Source organism: Cynocephalus volans, chromosome 11 (genome assembly GCF_027409185.1).
Source record: "Cynocephalus volans isolate mCynVol1 chromosome 11, mCynVol1.pri, whole genome shotgun sequence".
NCBI classification, from domain to species: Eukaryota; Metazoa; Chordata; class Mammalia; order Dermoptera; family Cynocephalidae; genus Cynocephalus; species Cynocephalus volans.
In genome coordinates this window covers 36,484,431-36,507,418 of record NC_084470.1, presented here as the reverse complement: position 1 = coordinate 36,507,418, position 22,988 = coordinate 36,484,431, and the positions used below count along the sequence as shown (strand labels likewise).

General features: G+C 39.4%; 1 protein-coding gene across 8 annotated transcripts in view; it reads right to left on the bottom strand.

Annotated features, from left to right (window-relative positions):
• The window catches only part of NR1D2 (nuclear receptor subfamily 1 group D member 2), a 146,073-nt gene that overhangs the window by 104,227 nt on the left and 18,858 nt on the right, over positions 1-22,988 (bottom strand). For 6 of the 8 annotated variants that reach the window (XM_063113662.1, XM_063113659.1, XM_063113661.1 and 3 more), the window contains exon 8: positions 12,121-12,157. The exons of 1 other annotated variant lie outside the window; for it this stretch is intronic. In XM_063113662.1, coding sequence (XP_062969732.1) covers positions 12,121-12,157 — 37 coding nt within the window. Of the gene's footprint in view, positions 1-12,120; positions 12,158-13,585; positions 16,953-22,988 lie in introns of those variants that run through there. One more of the 8 variants, XM_063113660.1, reaches the window with a different exon arrangement.

The window sequence follows — 22,988 nt, the reverse complement described above, 5'->3', positions numbered from 1 at the left end:
ATTTAAATAACATTTATTGAGATTGTTGGGCATTTTTCAAAACACTAGAGCTATAAAAACAAGACACAGCCTCTGACCTCTGTAAGTTCACGAATGGGGGAATGGGGAAAAAGACAGACATACAAACTATTATGTGACCAGGTTTCCCAAACAGTATGAGCTGAATTGTGTCCACCCCCACCCCAAATTCATATGTTAAAATCCTAACCCCCAGTACCAGAATGTAAACTTATTTGGAGATAGGGTCTTTAAAGGGATGAATAAATTAAAATGAAGTCATTAGGGTGTGCCCTAATCCAATCTAACAGTATCTGGAAATTTGGACACAGACATGCATAGAGGGAAGACACTGTGAAGGCGCTGGGACAGGACGGCCATCTACAAGCCAAGGAGAGAGTCCTGGAACAGATCCTTCCCTCACAACCCTCAAAAGAAACCAACCCTGACAGCACCTTGATCTCAGACTTCCAGCCTCCAGACCTGTGAGAAAACTAACTTCTGCTGTTTAAGCTACCTAGTCTATGATCTTGTGTTACAGCAGCCCCACCCAACTAATAAACAAGTTATATTCTTCTAGAGAATAGTTCTCAATCTTTAGCAGGATCAGAATCACCTGTTGGTCTTGTTAAACCACAGACTGCTGGGCCCTATCCCATCTCTGACCCAGGAGGTCCAAGGTGGGGCCCTGGACTCTGCGTTTCTAACAAGTTCCCAGGTGATGCAGCCAGTTGGAGGACTACCCTATAAGAACCACTGTTATAGGAAGTACAAATTAAAGATGGAGAAAAAAAAAAAAGGATGGAGGCTGTATCTGATCCTAGCCAACTCAAGTCAGAAGGCTTTACACTCCCTCCTCCCTGAATCTAAATGGAAAGGATTCCAACCTGAGTTTCACACCCAGGAGCATTCAGGAGGTATGCTGCCCAGGTGTGCTTGCCCCACAGGAGAACACAATCATCAAAGCTGTATCTTGCAGAGATTTTAAGCTTTAAGGCACAGTAACACTGTCCACTATTAAAACATGGTCTATGATGACTGTCCTGGGCTCTGATGAATTAGAACAGCAATTCTCTCTTCGCTGAAAAATTAGGCAGGTGGATGAGGAGAGGTGTAGGTGTTCTCTCCCACCCAGTCAGAGGCAGAGGACTGGGGAGAGGGGACAGAAGTGTGCAACTCAGGCTACTGGGTTCCTCCCTGGAGTCACACTTTAGAAGGTCCAACTCTGGCCCTCCTCTGGCTGTGCCCCTCCCCTCATGCAAAAAGACACACCTGCCCAGAATCCATGCCCCTTCTAGATCAAGCTCCAGGTATCTGAATTCCCTGCCCTAATGGCCCTAGGCCTGCTTCCGGGGCCTGTTCAAGCCTCTTTCCTTGGTCTTCCTGCAGGCAGACCACACTCCCAGTGTGTGTGTGTGGCCCTAGGCCCAAGGGTTGGACCTTGAAGCTGGGGTGTCCATAATCATGTGTGAGAGCCTCAGGTGTGTGCTGGTACTTGGGGTAAAAGGAGCCCTGATCTATAGCATTTACTGATTTCTGTGGAATCAATACTACTCTCACCATGGCCAATTTCAAGCTACCAGTGTACACTCAACCAGCTCAGAAAGTTCCTGAAGAATTAGGTTTCATGAGCAGTAAGAACTAGTTCTAGCACACCACAGGAGAGGCTCCTCAGGCCACAGGACAAAAGCAGAAGAGGAAAAAGAACAAAGGTTGGGAGCCTTCATCTCTTTTCTTGCCTTGGCCCTGCATATACCAGAGATAGGTCTGGCTCTCCACCGGTAGCATCACTCCTCTGTTAGTTAACCAGTGTCAGGCTAGATCACAGACTCCTCAACCCCATCCTGTGCAGATCACAAGCTAGGTAGCTGGAAAAAGATTCTGGGAGCCATTGGCAAGGTCGACATGCTTTATTCAGACGTGAGCTCAGCTGGCCGGCAGATCAGAGCCATTGTCTTTTATACTGAAGTACACAATAGTGGCAACTAGCCAAGGAGTACATGGGCATACATGCACAATCATACTACTCTTACATAACATGTTTACAGTGGACAGGCTGAGTCATGTCCAGCCAGATATGAGGTGAGGGAACCTGACCAAACCGTCTCCATTTTCCTCACACTCCACTCCTTCAGGGTCCCTCGCTGTACAATCTACACGTCTGAGGTCTTTCACGATGTTCCTTTAGTGAGGATAGCTGACCCTTACATCTATAAACCACAGCAGCAGTACAGGCTGCAACAAAATGCTACTAGGACACAGGCGCCACCTCCCAGTATGGCTAATACCCATCTCCATAATGAGGACATATTGGCCCACCATTCATTCCTGAAGGGGGTCTCCAGTTATTTTTTGAACAGCATGAATTTCACTGATTAACATTAACATGTCTAGGGCCATTTGATTTTGTAAAACCACCTTTCTTATCTGATACAGTTCTTGATCCAAGAGAGTCAATGCATGATGAGTTTGATTCAAGGATCTGGCAACATGATCAGCCAGTGCAGTTATTTGCCACTCAGACACTAAAGCAGCTTCTTGTGGAGAAAACAAAGCAAATGGATAATACCACCGGGGGTATGTTTTATTTAGTATCTAGCCTTAACAGTGTCCCAGTTAAAGGGATGCCAACCCAATGTTGTATACAGAGACCAGCAGATAAGGCATACCCCAGGTACACCTGCCTGTCCAGTTTCGTGGGAGATATGGTCATCCATAGCTTCCACATACCCATAACATTCCCTGTGATACTGGTATCACTGCAGTTTCTGATCTATTGACAGTATCGTGGCTTATCTCTTGACACTGGGGACTGGGGGTCCAGCCCATATCCCTGTAACTCCACCTTTTCAGCTATTAACCATGAAAACCCATCCCATACACTATATCCTTGCCAAGGCTTACTAGAATTTTTATTCTTTCACAATATGTTGTTTAGTGACATTCCATGCACAGTCATAGGAAAATCCTATAGAAACCATGTCCAGTTAGCAGTTGTCATTGGGGTGATTTGCCACGGCAATCCTGTAGCCACACTGGTGGGAAACTGTGCATATCCAGCAAGCAGACACACTGTCCACACAAGCATATGTATGTGCCCAGCCGACTACAGTGTTAGCAGCCACAATACTATAGGCAAAAAGACAAAAGTGTTACTGGTACCAATAGAGGGAGTTCTCGCCACTCTGGTAGGATACATGCCAGCTTACCATCCTGAGAAAGGATGGTTGTAGGAATAGGTGTCTTACCTAGTTTGATACCATACTTTATCAGCTAAAACTGCTGGATCTGTAGGTTCTACATGTAACAATATACGGGAGCTTATGATTGGCCATAATGATAGTACAAATGTACCCTTTAGAATAGTGTTTATCTGTTCCAGGCCATGTTACTGTACTCAGGGAGGCCAGGTGCTCGTCACCCAAGGTGAGACTTGTAAGTTTTCTTTTAAACCTCTCCCCCAAGGTCCAGTTAGACCTACCCAGTGTATATGAGGGACTTCCATTTTCCAAGGCCATTCCCATTGTACTGTCTGTCCTTGTTGTATACAAGTTGGGGCCAGTAAGAGGATATCCCAGTTTCAAGAGATCATCCTTAGCAGTAACTTGTAATTGAATGGGTGCTGCAGCCCTATGCAACAGCGCCTCCACTGGAGAGGGCCCACTTCTGCGGGGTCTCTCATTTAGGATCTGGACTGTTGGCCATAACTGCTGTCCATCCCTTCAGGGATCGGGGGTGAGCAGATAGCCTTTGTCCCCTTTTCAAAAGGCCATTGTACTGTTCAATCATTCCCACTGCCTGGGACTGATATGGCACACGTAACTCCGTTGAAGACACAACTGTGAAGCCATCTCTGTACTTCATATCCAGTAAAATGGGTTTCATTATCACTTTTTATGACCAGGGGCCAACCATACATGGCCATAGGGCTATTCAATGCCTTAATAGTGCTTACCTGGTCTGGTGTCTTACAGGGCCACACGAACAGAAGACCTGTAGCCATATCTACAGCAATGAAGATATACCTGAAACTCTCTGATGTGGGGAGTGATCCCACAAAATCCATTTGCCATCGAGTAAGGGGCAACTTTCCTTGAGTTATCGGCTCATCGGTATGCAGCAACCATCAGGGTGTGAACTTTCTTGAGCACATACCAGACAAATGCAACAGACATTCACTACATCCTCCCATTTTATAGGCAAGGCCCATCTTTGAGCTGCCATCCACAAGGTTTTGCCGCCAGCATGCTGCATTCGTCGATGTAACTACTGGGCTACATCAGTAGCTGGGGCTCTCTCCAGCCATCTTACCTTAGCCAAGGCATCAGCTTCATCATTTCCTGAACTGGCTACGGGGAAATATCCTGTGACATGGAAAAGAGTTACTTCCTTCTCATGTCCTAATTCCCATAACTCTTGCCACATGGCTTGTCCCCACAGAGGTCAGTAGCCTACCATCCACCGTTGATATTTCTAAGTAGAAATCCAAAGAGTAAGACCCTTGTACACAGCCCAGCTGTCAGTACAGATGGTTAATGGCCCAGGCTCATTTTTTATCACCATCCATACTGCTCTCAATTCAGCTCATTGACTGCTTTGTCCTATGCCATTTTCATACCACATGGTATCTGTTAAGGGCTGGACAGCAACAGCCATCCATGATACTGAGGGGCCCATGCTAGAGCCATCTGTATACAAAGCTTGTTCCACAATACATCCCTGTCCCTCATGGAATGGTGTGACCTCCACCTCCAAGGGTTGGGGTTGTGTCAAGGTCTCTTCCACAACTTCTACTGGTCCTAGCATAGTTGGCAATTCATTAGATAGAGGGCTCATTGATACAGTGCTTCTTTTTTCTATATATGCTCCCCATTTGGACAGAGTCGGGGTTTGAACTACACCCATTTCAGTTTCAGCTACACCCACCACCCCACATGCACAACCAACCCAGTGTGGGGTATGGCATCCTTACTAGGATCTTGGCAGTTCCTGTGATATCTTCAGTAGCCATCAGGGCAGAATATATAGCTGCTAACTGTTTCTCTATCAGAGAATTACATACTTCAGTACCCTTCCAGAGCTGAGACCAAAATCCTATAGGTGTTCAGAATCAGTCCTGTCTTTACCATAAACCCCATCCTGACCCTCCTTGGATTATGTGTACATCTAGTTCAAAAGGCCTAAGGGGATCAGCCACTTGTAGGGCTTGCACTTGCTGTATTGCCCGCTTTGTAGCACAAGAAGCCCATTCTGCCTCCTCAATCCAGTCCCAAGGGATTCCCTTCTTTGTTAGTGCATACAACAAATGGGCCATTTGGGCCATATGGGGTACAAAGCTCTCCAATACCCCAGAAGTCCCATGGGTTTACAAGGGTATGCCTGTATTTTGTCTATAATGGCTTCTGAGATGACCTGCATCTTACCCGACTAGATAACTCCCAAGAATTTGACTAACAGCCCAGGTCCATGCACTTTGGTTGTGTTGTTTGTTTGTGCTCCATTTGGAGCACCCACATTGCTCCAAATGGCCTAACAGCATTGGGGCCACCTGGTTAGTTAAATCTGCAAGAGAATCAGAGGTTAGTAAAACATCATCTATATAATGAAACATTGTAACCATGCTGGGCCTATTCCACTTGGCTAGGTCCCCAGCCACTAAACCATGACAGATGGTTGGGCTATGCAGGTATCCTTGGGGTAACACCTGAAAAGTCCATTGCCTTCCCTCCCAGGTGAAGGCAAATTGATCTTGGCTATCAGCCAAGATTGGGATAAAGAAAAAAGAATTTGCATGGTCCAGTAGATAACGATAAGTTCACAGCTGAGTCATCAGCTGATCCATTAAATCATGAATTGAAGGTACAGCCACATGCAAAGGAGGCACTATTTGTTCAGTTCTTGATAATACAGTCATTCTCCAGGTACCATCAGGTTTTTTCACTGGCCATACTGGGGCATTAAATGGACTATGTGCAGGACAAATGATGCCAACCTTTTCTAACTCCAACACAGTGGCACCTATCTTCGCATATCCTCCCAGCAGGTGATACTGCTTCACATTAACTTCATGTCTTGGCTAGGGTAATACCTGTGGGTCATGTTTAGCATGTCCCCGCAACACAGGCTTTACTGTCCATATCTGCAGCTGAAATTCTCCAACTGTTGTTTGCAGGTGTAACCCATAAAGTACATCTATAGCCAAGATGTATTCAGCTACTGGGGATACATAAACAGCATATACATGAGGGGTCGATCGTCCTATACCCAGTGGCAAAGACACAGCTTTAAATTGAACTGTGGCCCCAGTAACTTACCTGGGTTGCCATGTATCAGGCTACATTGTGCATTGGTATCCACCAATGCCAATACACACTGTACGTTTGTCTCTGACCAGTGTACTGCCAGTTCAACATGAGGCCTCTGGTCCTCATCTGCCCCAAAAAGGCGAGCACCTCGGTCTCCTTCTAGCCAAAGAAGAACAGTCCATCCTCTGCAAAAATAGCCATAAAATCTTTTAGATTCACTGGGTGTACCTTGCCATTTGCCTCTTTTGGAAGCTTGGTGAAATGCTGTTCAGTGCGTTAATTGTTGCCACAAGGCAAACAGGACTGCATTTGGTTGCTGGTTGATTTTTTCCCTATCGACCTCTGCCATGAGCAAGTCAAACCACATCTACATCCAGCTTGTCTTGTTTGGTCCCTTCGGGACGACATCCCAGGCATTTCTTGGGGGCTTGGTTTTAGTCACCTTTTGGACCTTTCTCTTGTCTCCTCCCCTCCACTTCACCCATACTGGCCATCATGGTCGTTACTTCATATATGGGACAACCAACGTATGGAGCTAATATAGCCATTAGTGACCCAAAGGATGGTGATGGAACATTTTGTAGCACTACTTCGCTCATTTTGCCTGTAAAACATTTCTGGGCCAGGCCACAGGTGTTCACATTAAACATGGACTGCCCATCCCCAGCTCCCAAATTATTTGAGCCAGCTTGGCATACATTTGCCATTTTACTCAGTTTCAGGCAGTTCTCCAGCATTTGCCCACATGGTCTGGATGGCTGCATTCACCCATCCCATCAAGGAGTGCTTACCCTGCCCCTGTGTATCTGTGGCTATTCTATAACTGCTGCTGCATGGACGGGTGCATGGTAATGGAGGCTAACTTTTCCACCTCTTTACCAGAGCACATCACACCATCCACCCCTAGAGGTCCCACAACTGTACGGGCCAAACAGCTAGGGGTTCACCCTGTTTCTGTTGAAATTGTTTCCCCAAGTCAACCAACTCAGCTTGAGTATAGGGAACATAGGTAGTATATTGGGTCACATGTGGGTTGCCTACCAGTTGTCCGCCCAGTCCCATAGATTGTTCTTTCTTCATTTTCTGATGCACAACAGGTCATACCAGGAGATGTACAGGTTCTCCCAACTCACTCAGGTTCATCATCATCCTCGGCTTCAGAAGCAGAGTGACCTGTTGCTGTCCTTCAGCCTCCAGAGCACGTACCCACATCTCCAGCATGTCTGCCTTTCATCGTAACTCTCGAAGCCATGTCACTTCATGGACTTCCTGGTCCATACTGGCTCACAATGAATGAGCAGCAGCCAGCCCATCCTGCCAGCTGCTCTCCAGGACTCCTTATCTACCACCGCAGAGCCCAACACCTGGAGAGCCTTCTCTATGCTCACTGGTGACCCATCCACTTGGTCCCACATTCCCAGTGGAGCCCAAGTCCACAGGAAAGTGGCAACTGGGTACCACATACTCAAGGGTGGCCACATTCCTCCCCCTCCCAATGGGCTAGTGGCTCTCTTACCTTGCTGGAATCCTGCCAACGACTATGCCAAGTGTTGGGCTGGATCACAGACCCCTCAACCCCATCCTGTGCAGGTCATGAGCTAGGTAGTCGGAAAAAGATTCTGGGAGCTATTGGCAAGGTTGACATGCTTTATTTGGACATGAGTTTAGCTGGCCAGCAGATCAGCTGTCTTTTATACTGAAGTACACAACAGTGGGAACTAGCCAAGGAGTAAATGAGCACACATGCGCAGTTTTACTCTTATATAACATTTACAGCAGACATGCTGAGTCATGTCCAGCCAGATATGAGGCGAGGGAGCCCGACCATACTGTCTCCATTTTTCCTCACAACCAGGGTGTTGCTCTGGTCACCACTGATGGTAGTCATCAATACTGAGCTCACAAGAGGGCTCTTTCTTCCTAATAGTATTCCATGTGGAAGACACTATTGGCTGCCTATCCAGCAGTCATTCCTCAACCCCTCCTTTCTGGAAGAGATTGTTGCTTTCTACAGAGGCTGAAAAAATGTTAGACACATGCTTTCCCAGGCTCCCTTGCAGCATGAGACCCAATCTGGCCAGTGTGAGCTGAGAGGTAAAGCCTGCTGGGGCCTTCTGGGAAATGCACCTCACCCCCCCCCCCCCAATAAACAAGAGGAAAGCCTGTCCTCTTCTCTGGGCACAGCACTTCTGCTATGACACCTGAACTGCGGCCACTGTGCATTCATGAGAGAAAACACTACAAACATACACAAGAGGACAAAGAAGGATCAGAACTCCCAGGTTTATTTTTCAATTGTGGCAAAATATACATAAAATTGACCATCTTAACCATTTTTAAGTGTACAGTTCAGTAGTGTTAAGTACAAACACATTGTTGTACAATTAATCTCCAGAATTCTTTTCATCTTGTATAAGTGAAATTCAGTATTAGTCCTTTTGTGAGTGGTTTATTTCACTTCGTATAATGTCTTAAGGTTCACCCAAGTTGTAACACGTCAAAATGTCCTTCCTTTCTGAAGCTGAATAATATTCCATTGTATGTTTATACCACATTTTGTTTATCCATTCAGCCATTGATGGATACTTGGGTTGGTTACCCATTTTGGTTATTGTTAGTAATGCTGCTATACTATGTGGATATAAATACCTTTTTGAGACCCTGCTTCCAATTCTTTTGGGTATATACCCAGAAGTGGAACTGCTGGATCATAGTCACACGGTAGTTCTATTTTTAACTTTTTGAGGAACTGACATATTGTTTTCCATAGTGGCTGCACTGTTACACATTCACATCAACAGTGTACAATGGTTCCAACTTCTCCACATCCTCACTAACTCTTGTTTTCTGTTTGGATTTTTTTTTTTTTTAATAGTAGCCATCCTAATGAGGCAACCTCCCATGTTTTTCATGGCATTTATGGAGCCACTGAACCAGTCTGGAATTGCGCTGCCTCCAAAAGTATTGTGCAGGAAATAAATAATAAATATCCTTATTTCTGAACTCCCCGTTAGATAGGACTTAAGCATCTTCAAACTGATGCACTGCTCATTCTGTATGACCCAAGACAGAGGGAACTAATCCTTTTATGATTTAATTCTCTGTTTCTCATGCTTTCCATTATATACTGCTTCAGGCACTCTTAGAAATTAGCAGATCCTACCCAGGGTCAAGTCATGATACAGTGCAACCGCAAATACAAAGGACTGTTTAAACAGTTTTATCCCTAATAACCACAAACTAGAAACAGCTGCTCACATGTCCACTCATTAGGAGAACGGATAAACACACCATGGTACATCCATACAATGGGATACTATTTTGCAATAAAAAGTCACAAACTACCAATACATGAATGACATACATGAACCTCAAAAACATTATGCTAAGTGAAGAAGCCTTATACAGAATAGTGCATACTCCAATGATTCCACTTATATAAAGTTAGAATAGTCTGTTCTTACTTAATGAATGTATAGGATTTCAGTTTTCAAAGAGTCTTTGAATATATCTCAATCTTACAACCACTTTAAGTATTTTATCCTTTTTACAGATAAGAGAAAAATTTACCTGGGGGGGGATAACATTCAAAGCTTCCCTTTTACTCACTCCCTAACAATCCCATGAAATGAGTGCTAGACTAGCTCCATATATGTACAGATCAAAGTAGACTTATTCAAAACCACTCAGGAGACACCAAGCCCAGTGCTCCTCTATTATGAATAGCAGTTAAGAGCAAGCTCTGAAATAGGACTGGGCACAGACTTCATGAATACGACCCCAAAAGCACGGGCAACCAAAGGAAAAATAAACAAATGGGATTATATCAAACTAAAAAGCTTCTGCACAGCAAAAGAAACAATTCAAAGAGTTAAAAGACAACCAACAGAGTGGGAGAAAATATTTGCAAAATATACATCTGACAAAGGATTAATATCCAGAATATATAAGGAACTCAAACAACTTTACAAGAAGAAAACAAGCAACCCAATTAAAAAATGGGCAAAAGAGCTAAGTAGGCATTTCTATAAGGAAGATATCCAAATGGCCAACAGACATATGAAAAAATGCTCAACATCACTCAGCATCCGGGAAATGCAAATCAAAACCACATTGAGATACCATCTAACCCCAGTTAGGATGGCTAAAATCCAAAAGACTATGAACGATAAATGCTGGCGAGGCTGCGGAGAAAAAGGAACTCTCATACATTGTTGGTGGGACTGCAAAATGGTGCAGCCTCTATGGAAAATGGTATGGAGGTTCCTTAAACAATTGCAAATAGATCTACCATACGACCCAGCCATCCCACTGTTGGGAATATACCCAGAGGAATGGAAATCATCAAGTCGAAGGTATACCTGTTCCCCAATGTTCATCGCAGCACTCTTTACAATAGCCAAGAGTTGGAACCAGCCCAAATGCCCATCATCAGATGAGTGGATACGGAAAATGTGGTACATCTACACAATGGAATACTACTCAGCTATAAAAACGAATGAAATACTGCCATTTGCAACAACATGGATGGACCTTGAGAGAATTATATTAAGTGAAACAAGTCAGGCACAGAAAGAGAAATACCACATGTTCTCACTTATTGGAGGGAGCTAAACATTAATATATAAATTCACACACACACATACACACACACACACACAAATCGGGGGGGGAGGGAAGAAGATATAACAACCACAATTATTTGAAGTTGATACAACAAGCAAACAGAAAGGACATTGTTGGGGGGGAGGGGGGGAGGGAGAAGGGAGGGAGGTTTTGGTGATGGGGAGCATTAATCAGCTACAATGTATATCGACAAAATAAAAAAAAAAAAAAGAGCAAGCTCTGGAACCCATGCTATTCACAATGTAATAGTTGCAGACATGACACACATTTAAATTTAAACTGTGTTACTTTTACTCCATCACTTTAATTCTAGACAATCAACATAATAAAACAAATCGATTTTCATAGAACTGCAGATTTTCATGGTATAAATAATCTCACCCTAGCCAATTCTGAGCTATCAATATGTCATCACTAACAGGAAAGAGATGTGCAAGAGCACACAATTGTAAAGTATTGCCATCATACAGATAAAAAGTATTTAACCTCAAAAATATAAATAACAGTAAAATGCAGTAAATTGGAAAGTGATGAGTTTTGAGTATTACCTTTATTAAATATAATTCATTTCATTGAAGTTTATATAACTTAAATTTTTAATAATGGTGTGTTTGTAACTGGTTCCCTAAACTCCTGGAAACATAACAATCAGGTCTCATGAGCGCTTACAAGCCAGCTCTAGCACACACAGGCTAGAAGAGCAGTGCCTGGCAACTATTCTTCAAGATGCTGTGACAGGTGGCCATTGTGCTCATATGCACACATCTCCCCCAACACTATCTGGATTAGTTCCCTGGCTTCTCATGAAGCCTCATTTTGCACTTGGATTTAAAAAAAAAAAAAAACCCAACACATAGATGTCCAATAAATGTGTGCAATTAATAAAAGACTAAACCATTAGTCTATTCCTCAAAAATCTTGTCAGGTAAAACAGCTTAGAAAAAGAGTATCCATTGCAGGGAGCAAAGTTTATGAAGAGAGAATTAAAGTAGGTGCTTTCCACTTTGGAAACTACCCTAACTTGTATTTAACTGCAGAACCTAAACAGGAAATGAAATCGCTATTGTAGGGGGAAAAAAATAGATGAAAATTTACAAGTAAAGCAACAAAGTAATAGAGTGGGAAACAGCTAGGGTCAAGGATAAAGTGTTCAGAGGAAAAGGAGACAAGAAGAAAAAAATATACAACTTACCTCAGAGACTTTAGAAGCTCGTATTCAACTCTGCAGACTCCAGGAAGGAAAATGAAGGAAAAAGTTTTAGGAACGCCATATTCATGTGCATATTTTGTCCTTCAGTCCTTAAAAACTCTGATCCCACCCTCTTCAGTAGCTTACATTAAAATGTATGAAAAATGCTAATTTTGAAAACGCTTAAATTCTGGGGAACATGCCCTATATTAAAGCATCTGGAGAGGTTCTGAGCTTCCTCCTAGACTGTCTTTTAGGGTTTCTATGCCCATTCCATTCAGAGTGTTACCACCCCACAGCAACCAGCTCTTACATAGTGAATAGCAACTCTGATGTGGCTGCTAGAACACAGGTCATAGCTGTTTCTAAACTCTTAAGACTGAGAACTAAGAAAAGCAAATTGTAACACTGGCCCAACTGAGTATAAAAACTAAAACCAGATCTGTGAATTGGTTGTCTTTACTCATTTACTTGCAGACAGCATTTCCAAAATTCAGAAGGAATTTAATACTTTTTTCCTCATCAACCAATTACTTAGAGCTCAGTGTTTTCTTATTAGACTGTGCAAAAAAGAGGGCAAAACAAAATGAATTTGTGCAATAATCCACTGAATTTGATCAACACCCAAAGCAGGTATAAGATTAACAAGGTTTTTTCCCCTAAAAGCACACTTCCCAAGGAACCCCAAGTGCTCAGCAAAGGAAAAAAAAAAAAAAGAAAAGAAAGGGTTTTCTCAGTGGAGGAAGTTTTGGGAAAATAGTATCCCATTAAACCCTTCCTTAAAGGATTCACAATGCACATTAGCTCAGAGAACAGGAGCAACATAGACACCTCAGTAACCTTGTTTAACTCAGCCATTTCCAAATTTATCTGATCAAGGAGCCCTTTCTCCCACCTAACATCAATTAATATCCACAAAAAAGCAGTAGATATCACTGCTCTAAACACTACCAGTAATGCTGAATTAACTGCCTTAACTTTGCCAGCATGGGTATAACAGCTGAGGCACCTCACCCCATTCATGGCCAAGGCTGACTCTTGGTTAGATCAAGTACCCCCTTCCTCTCTCACCATCTCCTTCCCAGAAAGACTACCTTATCAGATACAATGAACCATTATTCAGTCAGCATTATAGAAAATAGCACCAGTCCTTGCTAGAATCTCTAAACAAATTCTAAAATCTTTTTTTTAAAAAAAGGCCTGAGCTGGCCAGTTAGTTCGCTTGGTTAGAACATGGTGCTGACAACACCAAGCACCAAGGTCAAGGGTTTGGATCCCCATACTGGCCAGCTGCCAAAAAAAAAAAAAAAAAAAAAAGCCCTGCACATGTACATCTTCCCATGCTGAATCAGAGATTTCAAAAAAAAAAAGAGATCCTGCTGTGCTCAGGGGAAAGATAACTTATACTAAGTAAATTAAATTACAAATGTTTTTACAAAGACATCAAGGTAGACACCAAACACCACACTTGGTTAGAAATAATATTTATTATTCCCTCCCCCATGTACAGATTACTTCTCAGAAACATGAAGGTATTATCCATGTCCTCATCAATTACAGTTTGTAGAAAATAACTCATATCCTGTCAACAACATATTTCTATCATTTTTTAAAACAGCCATTTTATTGTCCCATGTTAGTTCAAGAACAGCTTCAAGTTTTATGTTTTGGATCAAATCAAGATAATCATTGTTTATAGGTAACAATTTCCTGACAGAGCCCCTCCCCCAAACCCTAAAAAAATTCTATATCCTAAGTGATAAACTCTTCTTATACATTCAGCAAACTTTATATTGGAAAATAAAAATAATTGAGATAGGTATTTACTCTCGTGCACAGTTAATTAATCTAGCTGAGCTTCTACACCTTGCTTTGCAATGATGTTTAAATAAAATAAATCATCTCTTATCAAGTTACAATGGTAATTTCTTGAAATGCAGATATGAAAGCTATACACTTAATCCACTGAAACTTCCTTCTAACTTTTTAATCCGTAATTAAACCATCACCATAAGGACAAGCTTCATCCCAAAATGCTTCCCCTTTCCCTCAGCTATTTCTCTCTCAAAGCTTGAATCCTCTCTCAGATCATATAAAGGGATACATTAAAAGCACAAGAGAAAAAGTTTTAGCTTGCTGACATAATGCCCTTAAGTTTGCTGACATAATGCCCATTTTTAACTTTAAAATGTAAAATAAGAGTTAAAGCATCACTTAATTCATACAGTACATTATTAATTAATCAGCAGTGTCCCACCAACTCAGAAGTTTCCTAAATTGGTTGTCTTCTCTGCATTTAGTAAGTTTACAACCAATGATTCAATCAAAGAATGTGCTTGTAATATAGGCTGCTGGTTTAACTTTAGAAGTTTCAGATTGGGCTATTTCTATTTAATATAGAAATGTTATGAGTGGCATATGAACTATTAATTTTGTTTCCCATTACCTACAGGAAGAATCTATTCAAATAAAAATTTACAAGACAAAATGCAAATCTATATACCTATATATAGATGTATACATTTATATATTGAACCTAACTAAAGTTTTATAAGCAATACTAACATAGTTCTGTTACACATTCCTAAAGACGTTTTTAAGGATACATGTTATATGCAAAAGGCAAAAATTAAGAATCAACATGATCTTTGAGTTTTTCAATATTACTTCAAAAAAGCTGTTTCTATCCCCCATAGAAGAAAACTATGCATTTGTTTATCTTAGGGAAAAAAAATATAAAAAGATAATGCTATCATGTAAAGAATTCACAAAAACTATATTGTATATCCCATAAAAGTCATACCTACTTAAGGTAAATCACAATTATGGTTTATACTGTAATACAGACATCACCATCGCCTTTCCTCTTTAATAATGAGAGGGTTTAACTTTTTTTTCACTTACTTAACTAGTGCCACAGAAATGCAAGTCCCAGTAGCAACAAGTTAAACAAGATTACAAAATAAGGCATTCTGCTCACACATAAGAAAAGGAACAGGCTTAGTATAGCAAAGCAGGCTCATTATTTTTGCAATTTTACATAATCCGAACATTATATAGAAGGCAATCTTTAACAACAAAAAAAAACCCAATTAATTGCTATTTTCCAGGGAAACAGAAAAACATACATAAAATCCTCAACTCTGGCTACTTCTCCTACTTCCATAAAGAGGCTGATCTTACCTATTTAATAAAGCCAACTATCAGAAATGTGGATGAAATGTCATTGATTATATCATTCTTAAGCCTGCAGGTCACACTCTAAATGATTTTTCAAATCATAGATTAAATCTAATTTGACAAAATCCCTACAGTTTTATTTAGGAAAAAAAAGTGGACTCAGAACACACACGTACACATGCACACACACGGGCCAATATATTAAACACAGTTTCCTTAAACATTAACTAGCTCTCCAGAAAGAATCAAAATTCTTTATCATCAAGCTGCATGGATATAAGGGGCAGCAATGCAACCTTTTTTAGCACAGATAAAAATCTGAATGAACTTTGAAACAACCAGTACCTTAAACCAAAGATTTTATCAAAGAACTCTAAAATACATATTTTTTGAAATTTGGACTCTACTGCTTGTTGCATTTTACATTAAATGTTGCTTAAGTAAACAAAAATAGAGCATAAATTCAATATTCTACTTTCTAAACATTTTAAAGCAATGGTTATGTCATCATCAACAGGTAAAATGCACCTAATTTGCGTCTTTTGACACCTCTTGTTTTAAGTTTATTGTATGATAAAGTTCTTCACAGTTTAAAATATTGTGAAGAAATATATTTATGTGTAATTATATTCACATACATATTATGTACACTTACTATGTGTTTGATGTACCCATAAACTTTGAATATGCGTGTATCAGTAGGATACCCCACACATATGCAGGAACCCTGAATAACAGGTTGATGTGGACTGTGAAATGATTTCCCAAAAATGCTTAGAAATAAGAAAAGAATATTATTATGAATAATTATAATAACAAAAACTTTACCTTATTTACATAGTGCCTATCTCCCAAGAGGTAAATATGCTTTATAGACATTTTTTAGTATTTCTGTGAGGTGGGGCATTGGGGAAATTATCAATTCTCATTTTCCACAACCAAGTAACCTGCCCAAGATGATACACTTTTAACAGTGGCAGAGTAAAACAAAGACGTGGAGATTTCCTAACTCCCAAAGTCTCCAATTACCAGATCAAAGAGTCTTGTGGTGATATCAAGATTTTCATCATTCAACAGAACTTTTACCACAAAGGATTAATTTTTAAGTCCTCATATGCTTGTGATTGTGCATTACATTTATACCACAGGGAGATCAAAATGGTTTTTTGGTTTTGGCAGATGAAAAAGTCTAACATTCAATGTGATTATAATTCAGTGTAACTTCTCCAGTTTAAGTGCGACACAGCCGATTGGTCTTTGGGCAAGATGCAGTCAATGTCTAATCGTGGCTGAAGAGTTCTCAATGCAAACAGCTATTGCATGATTATAGAGATAGCCTACAATCTTGTATCATGTTAAAGATCTCTTCTATCTCCACATATGGTATACACATATAAATAAGCATTTTAGCACAAAATGTACAGATAGCATCAGTTCATATTTAAATAAACAAAGGCCTTAAGGGTGAACTTTAAAGGCCAAGAGCTCCTCAGAGTGCATGTTGTTTAAAGATCGAAGATCTGGCAACTTTAGAAGTAGTTTTGTAAAAATAGAGGCCTCATTTGGATGGTTTTTCATTATTAAGGTCCTTAGTGCACGGATGAGGGTTTCCTGCAAAGCCTCCACAGAGTTGACATTTTCTATTCCAGATCGATCTAATTGGAAGTAAGGAATAGAGAGAGATGAAGGAGAGGACATATTATTAACATTAAATATAAATATAATTCTTGTTCATTAAATATAAATATAATTCTTACTCATCAGTCTCACTGATGAATTCAAATCAAGGTGTTATACATTGGAACAAAGACAAATGATGTCAATGGCAACTTTCCTTGCATGTATATTATAAAACATATATATCACATAGTATATTTGATAAATCAGAATTCTTTAGTGCTTAAGAATTTTTGTTCACAAAGAACTAAATGTTCTGATTTTTAAAATTAGATGCCATCTGTTGCTTTAACTGCTTCTGATTGGCAAAACAAAATGAATAATGTAGTAGTACAGAAATATATTTTTGCTACGTACGGATTCTATTTCCATTTGTATGTTACCATGCATGGCAGGCAGCCTCCAAAATGGCCTCCAATGATCCTTCATCCTGGTATTTATGCCCTTGTGTAATTCTCCTTCTGAATGGGCTAGACTTACTGACTCACTTCTAATGAATAAAATTAGGTACTCTCACTCACTCTGAGAAAAGCCCACTGCCATGCTGTAAGCTGCCCTATGGAGAGGCCAACATAGTAAGGAACTGAAAGTGGTATCCAGCCAACAGCCAGCAAGGAAGGGAGATACGGAGTCCAACAGTTTACAAGGAACTGAATCCTGCCAATAACCACATAAGCCTGGAAGTAGATCCTTCCCTACTCAATCCTTCAGATGAGACCACAGCCCTGTCCAAGGTTTGACTATAACCTCCTAAGGAACCTTGAGATGGAGACACATATCTAAACCACACCCGTATTCCAACTCTCAAAAACTGTAAGATAATAAATGTTTGCATTTTAAACAACTACTTTTTGGGTAGTTTGTTATGCGGTAATGAATAACTAATACACTATGCAGCTTTATTATACTCGTTACATTATTCTGCATTTACTTTCATTTAGCACACTGTGTTTATTAAGCTCATCTTACAAAATGTAAATAAATTAATGATTTATCATAAACCAGCAATAAAGTGTCTTAAAATTTGCCAAATCTATGTAGTTTGTCCACAGACTTTTTTTTTGTTTTAAATCAGCAAGAACTATTTCTTCCCTTTACAACAGGAAGCAGGAGTGCATAAGAAATATTCAATGGCCCCCAGTATAGGGAGGTTGTAATTAACAAGAAAAAGACTTCTACAAAGAAGCAAAATTCTCTAGCCATTCACTTTCTTTAATTCTTTACAAAGACACTGAGGAGGTCCTCCATTGTAACTGGTGGCTAAAAAAGGCCACCTGCCATACAAGAACATGGACTAAAATTTAACAGTAAGGGGCAAGAATGTCCGACTAATTCTAAATGCAAAAAAAAATGATGAAAATGTTTGTTTTTTTTAATATCTATCTTACATTTAATAAAACTTTGAATTATTATTACAACTATGTGCTAATTCTTATGGAAAAAGAAACAAACTGAATGTTGACTATTGGTTTGGGGGTCATAATTTTTCAGACAAGAACTATCAGATGAACAAAAGACCTCTTTCTCTTGATATTTGACTTTGGCCAATCACAAGTGTTATCTTTGCAAAAACATTTAAAGCCTTCAACGATGCTTCCAAGAGTCTCTCTTGCCTTTGATAGTCAATTAATTGTTTTTTTTAAAAACATCCTTTTAACTCATTAAATCATTTGCCAAACACTTACTGAATGTATGTGCTGGTTACTGTTCTAGGTGCTAGGGAATCAACAGTGAACAAAACAAACCAAAATTCCTTCCTTTAAGCTTATATTTTGTCAGAAGAATGTAACTGGTTTGGATCATCTCATCAGTAATTTACAATACCAAAAACCGAGAAAAAATGATAGTCATCCCCACAAACAAAATAATCTAGATGGGCAAAGAAAGAAACAAATAAGTAGGGAAGGAGATGTGAGTGTGAACTAGCATGATAAGCGGTTGGTTCTTCAGTGAATATTTTGTGTTTAACAACTCAGAATTTCAGGTAAACGGATGCCTATATCTAAAAATGTAAATTGTATTAAATTTTTCTAAAGCCTCAATTTCTAAAACGATGATTTTTATGATTTCAAAACCAAAGAACCCAACTACAAATCAGGCTGGATCATAAACAACAATCTTCTGGAGACTGTAACATTACGGTGCACAGACAAGTGGAAATTCATCTTCTAAATGGTGCACTAAATGCTATACTACTACTCCTTCAGCTTTTTTATTTATGACATATCTATTTCTACTTCCTTAGCTCGTTCTTCATCCCATTCCTAAGGCTGTATTCCTCACCAAATCTTCTATGTATATTAATTTCCTACAGGATGATAGTCAAATTCCTTCAACAAAAACCTCTAAGAAGACAACTGAAATCTATATCTAGATATGAGTTTTGACCTCATGCCTACATGCCAGTCCCCAACCTTTAAATGTAAGTGACTAATGTCACTACACAACCTGAAAAAAATCTTACCTTCCAGGTATAATCCCCCTTCATCAGGATTCTTCCAATCTCACAGGCAAATATCATGTTTGAGATTTCTCTCCCCCTTAACAGCTAGAGCTATTCTGTTAACAAGCAGTATAATGGAAATGCTTTGAAGAAAGACTAACAGAAGTTCAAATACCTGCTTAATCCAATTATTAAAAATGTGACCTTGGATAAATTATTTAACCCCTCTGTTCCTCAAATCCCTCAATAACTGTTAGTTCACATCAGAGGTCTGTTGTGAGGATAATGTTATATATATAATGAGAACTAGAAATTAACTAGTGTTTCTTCTGACAACAACCAAAACATACAAACAAAAAGGCAACTATACATTCCAAGGAAACGAAAAACTATTTTAAAGATAAAGCAAACTACAATGTTGCTTAATTCTAAACAATTGATAGAGAATGTAAATTAACAATCCATCTGTTACCTGTGCATGGAGGTTTAGGGAAGAGAATTACATTATCTTTTCTACCACTTCAACCCCACTGTGTGAACACTATGAGCACTATTTACATAATCATAATACGATAAATGCTGATTTTTTACTTTTCAACTTTGAGAATCGATTGATAAACAAAGCATCAAAAACAATCAGTTACAGAACAGAATATAAGTATTTAATTTTTGACTACATAAAAGAAATGGTACAGCAAAAGAAGCCAAGGTATGGAGGAAGCCAGGGTATGCCTCCCTATATAATGAAGAGATTCCATGTAAACTACCCAAGAGAGATGATGTAAAAGTGAAGGATAAAGAATGTGAGAACGGGCCGAGCCCGTGGCGCACTCAGGAGTGTGCGGCACTGGGAGCGCGGCGACGCTCCTGCCGCGGGTTCGGATCCTATGTGGGTAATGGCCGGTGCACACTGAGTGCCGGTCACGAAAAAGACAAAAAAAAAAGAATGTGAGAACACTGAAATTATACACAAAACCAATAAAATAACTGAAAAATAAAACATAAAAATTGAGTGGGAAAAGTGAGGGTACTTTTATTTACCAGTTATATCTACTAAATAAAAAGTTAAGCATTGTATTCAGAGTTGGATGGCCAACCATCAGAAAATTAGAAAGACAGTTAGAAATCCAGTTCTCTAAAAAATAAGGAAGTAGAGGAAGAAGGCGAAGACTTTTTAATTTTATACTCTTCTGTTGTTTCTGAATTTTATTTTCCTGCCTAGAAACCACTTGAAAAATAGCAAGTCATTTAAGTGGTAAAGATTTAAATTTGACATGAAAACGATATACGTGTGGGCTTGCATATCTTCATTTATAGACATAACAAAAATTAGAACGCATTGTATTCTTTTATTGTCAGTCTTTTCCACTTAATATTTCAAACTTTTAAAATATACATCAATAAGCATGTGAATGAGGTTTGGATCCCAGTACCCTCCAGCCACCAAAAAAAAAGAAAAGAAAAGAAAAAAAAGCAGGTGAATGGATAGATGGATGGATCCATTCATTCACCTGCTTTATCTGTATATGGACAGATAAAGACTCCCAATGTTAAAAGTTACTTTTTTGGTATTGATATTATCATTTTTATTTTAATGTTAATATTTTCTAAATTTTCAAAAGGTTTTAATATTTCATATTAATTTTAATATTCCACATTAATCTCAGAAAAAGAAAAACAAAGCTTTTTCAAAAGGAGATTAAAACAAAATAAAAATTATGTTCCTCGTGGAAAATATAAATGAAGTAAGTAGCATGGTTCCTGGCACAGAATTTCCCTTCACCTTCATTTTTTTCTCTGAACTGTACCATTTCTTTTATTTAGTCTGGGATGATGTCCTTTCTCCTTCATCTCCCCTGCCTTAACTTATTTCAGGAGAGTTCATTCTACCGCCTCATACCTAATGTTATTTCAACCGCCTCCCAACCTGACTCTCCAGCTGTAATGACTTATCTGTCTAATCCACTCACAATAAAAATGCGGAACTAATGTTGAATATCACTTTGTTCACGCCTGATGATTCCCCTACTTAACAGCACCACACTCCTTAATTCCCCTACTTAAACTACACTGAACTTTCCACTACCCCATACTTCAGTTAAAACTTCTCTACCTAGTTCCTGTAGCTGTTAGACCACAACCTGGTACTCCCCTAACCCTCAAGCCTTTTTGTCCCCCTCCTCCTTGAAGGATGCTCCAGGTTTTGGCCACCTGTCCCTTCCCCTGCCCTATCCTCATGCTCTTTCCATCTTTTCTTTGCTGGGAAAACCTAATAATACAACCTTCAAATTCCAGTTGTACTTTCATCTTCCCTACAAAGCCTTCTCAGATGATTTCATCTTCCTTTCTGTAACTCCTACTTACCTCAGTCAGAACTACACAGTTTAGTGCCTTTTGTTATGTTCTCTCTCTCCAAATAGAACACAAACACTTTGAGAGCAAGCTTGTGCCTTAATGCTTTTTGTCTCCCCCTGAGCACCTAGCACATAAGGCATATATATATACACACACGATAAAGAATTAGCAAGTACTGATTATCTTTGATTTCAAAATAAAAGATTATTAATCTGATGTCAACTCAAACCAATTCTAATTATTTATTAAGAACTCTGCAAATGGTAGGTAAAATGCAAAAGGCACTACCAGGTTACTAAGAAAACAGACATATCCCTTATTCACATATTCCTTTCACTCTATTCCCATGTCATAAATGCATTTCTAATTATACAAGTAGAGGTGGTCAGAAAAAGTGACCAAATTATGCTTCCAAATGGCATTAAGTCTTTATTTCATTTATGTACATGCCTTTTAAGTTACATAAGGACTGTATTCTCCTTAAAAATTATTAATTTATAGTTCAGCCACATTATCAGTGGCTATAACATACTTATAACCCTCACAGTGCCTTTCAGTGTTCTTTACACAGTAGGAAGAAAATGAAAAACTTAAAGTCACACCAAAATACTACAAAATTCCCAACAAATGTTTAAAATTAAGTGATACCTAAAACTGACTGGCACTTACTTAGATGGCCCCTGGAATGTCTCAACTTCCAATCTGCTATTAAGAGTAACAATCTCTGCTTTAATGGTTATTGTCTGAATTAAAATACCTTGGTCAGAAATAACTGCAATATAAATGCAAGACGGCAGGGAAACTGAGAAACATCATCAATGATTCATATAAAAAAAAGCATTAAATGTTAGAATTCAAAAATCTTGGCCACTCATTCAAATGGTGACTGAGTATTCTGTGCCAGTTACCATACTAAGCTCACATGGTCCAACTCCTTCCTTTGATAGGATGAGATAACCAAGAGGAAAACAATAAAATTACTACCCAAGTCACACAGAAAATTCGTCAGCACAGCTGGGCTAAAAGCCTACAACTCATATTTAAAGTATCTTTGCAACAAACCATACTAACACCTCTTGGTACTTTTAACATTTTCAAGTAACCCACATTATATTTTAATTAAAGCTTAGATTCATATAAGAACCACCTACCTGGGGATACACAATGTCCCAGAAAATAAATTCATAAAATAAAGATCTAGACTCATAAAAAATTA